The 1,541-nt window shown below is 39.4% G+C and overlaps 1 protein-coding gene across 1 annotated transcript; it reads right to left on the bottom strand.

The window, feature by feature from the left end:
- Positions 1 to 205: 205 nt before the first annotated feature.
- LOC123964596 (laminin subunit alpha-5-like) lies at positions 206 to 779 on the bottom strand (the record flags this gene model as incomplete). The annotated part of the gene is made up of 2 exons (XM_046041473.1): positions 206 to 376; positions 661 to 779. Coding segments are annotated over 2 exons (290 nt in total), but the record flags the coding sequence as incomplete, so codon positions are not given.
- Positions 780 to 1,541: the final 762 nt, after the last annotated feature.

The raw sequence follows: 1,541 nt of genomic DNA, 5'->3' as shown, positions 1-1,541 counted from the left end.
AAAACCTCATACAGCTTCAATCAAGTTAAGTTAAAGCATATACAGAATATTCAGAACATTCATATATGTATATAGATGTGTGATTGTGTGTAAAAATTGGTTTTGGACTTTAAAGCTATTTAAAGGAAGGGTTTCGGGAATGCAAAACTTTTCAAATACACTAATCCATTGCCTACAAGATGATCACTTTGTTGCATTGTCTTACCCTGCGGGTGACAGTGGGGTCACGGAGCGCTTTGCCCATCAGGTGTCCCAGCAGCGTGTTGGTTCTCAGGAAGCGAAGCCTGATGTGGGTGGCCTTGGTGAACTCCCTCAGCACTGGTGAGTAGGAGAAGTTCATCGCCCCGGGCCGACCGTTCACCAAGGACACCACGACCTGGGAGAGGTGGGGAGGAGGACAACAGCATTATCAGCTAACTAACAAGTGTTAGGAATAGATACATAACAGCCTGGGAAAGTCCTGCAAACCTAAGATAAAGAAAAGCAGCAAATCCGTACGTTTGCTACATACGCTTTAAACATTTTGTTGTAATTGTTAAGTTTTGCAAAAGTTATTGTTATATAATTTTATTGTCGATCAACTAAAAGATTGACTGAATAATTGTTTGAGCTCTACAGTTATGGACATTAAATCAACATATTTTATCCGCAAACACTCACCTCTCCATTTTCCAGCGGGACTATACGTGAGTATTCGGTAGTGCAAATGACGTCGTCATCATTGTTGATCCTCTCAATGGTCCTCTGTCCAAAACGCTCAATACAATCTCTCTTGGAGGCTAAAGACACGCGCACACACAAACAAAAGAAAAGCTTGTAATCAGTTTTTAGCAAACATGTGAACATCGCCTCATGTTAAACCTGAAGAATGTCAACCATCTTGTGGCATTTTAATGATGCGTCTCAGTGTGATAATTAGAAGAGGGTCTTGGTTTGGTGGTGGTTTTTGTTTTACCCAGCAGTCCTCCTGAAATATACCTCAGCTGCATTTTCAGCTTCACAACAGCTGGAATGAAAATCATCAACACCCACTGACTACACTAAGCCTGTATAACTTGAACTTTTTAAGCATAACCTAATGGTCAAGCAAACTCTGATCTAAATCCAAACCTTTTATTAATCATTGAATCACTGAGGCTATTAAAATGTCACAATGTAATCACAAATTACCCCAAAATGTCACATTTACAGGGACATGGGGGTGCTGTTTGAAAATTATTAGGAGAGAGGTGGTTTCATAAAAGTATTTTTTTGTCTTTAGTGGATCAAGTTCTCTCCACACAGCGTATCATTTGTCACTTTCCTACAGCAGCTCCCACCATAAATTTATCATGCATCTTAACAGAAAGCAGTAGAAATATTGTAGGTAGATTGTTGCAAAGAAAATATTAACGCTGGGGAGAGCTTTTGTTTTTTTAAAGGGTAAACATAACTCTCTCCCCACCTCTAAACTTTTGGTACAATCCCTAAAATCTGTGGATATTTAGCATTTATTGCCGCTTGTCTTTCTGTGTTGTGTTTCAGGCGCTATATAAATAAAG

The sequence above is a fragment of the Micropterus dolomieu genome, unplaced genomic scaffold (genome assembly GCF_021292245.1).
Source record: "Micropterus dolomieu isolate WLL.071019.BEF.003 ecotype Adirondacks unplaced genomic scaffold, ASM2129224v1 contig_3504, whole genome shotgun sequence".
NCBI classification, from domain to species: domain Eukaryota; kingdom Metazoa; phylum Chordata; class Actinopteri; order Centrarchiformes; family Centrarchidae; genus Micropterus; species Micropterus dolomieu.
This window is presented reverse-complemented; position numbering and strand designations above follow the sequence as displayed.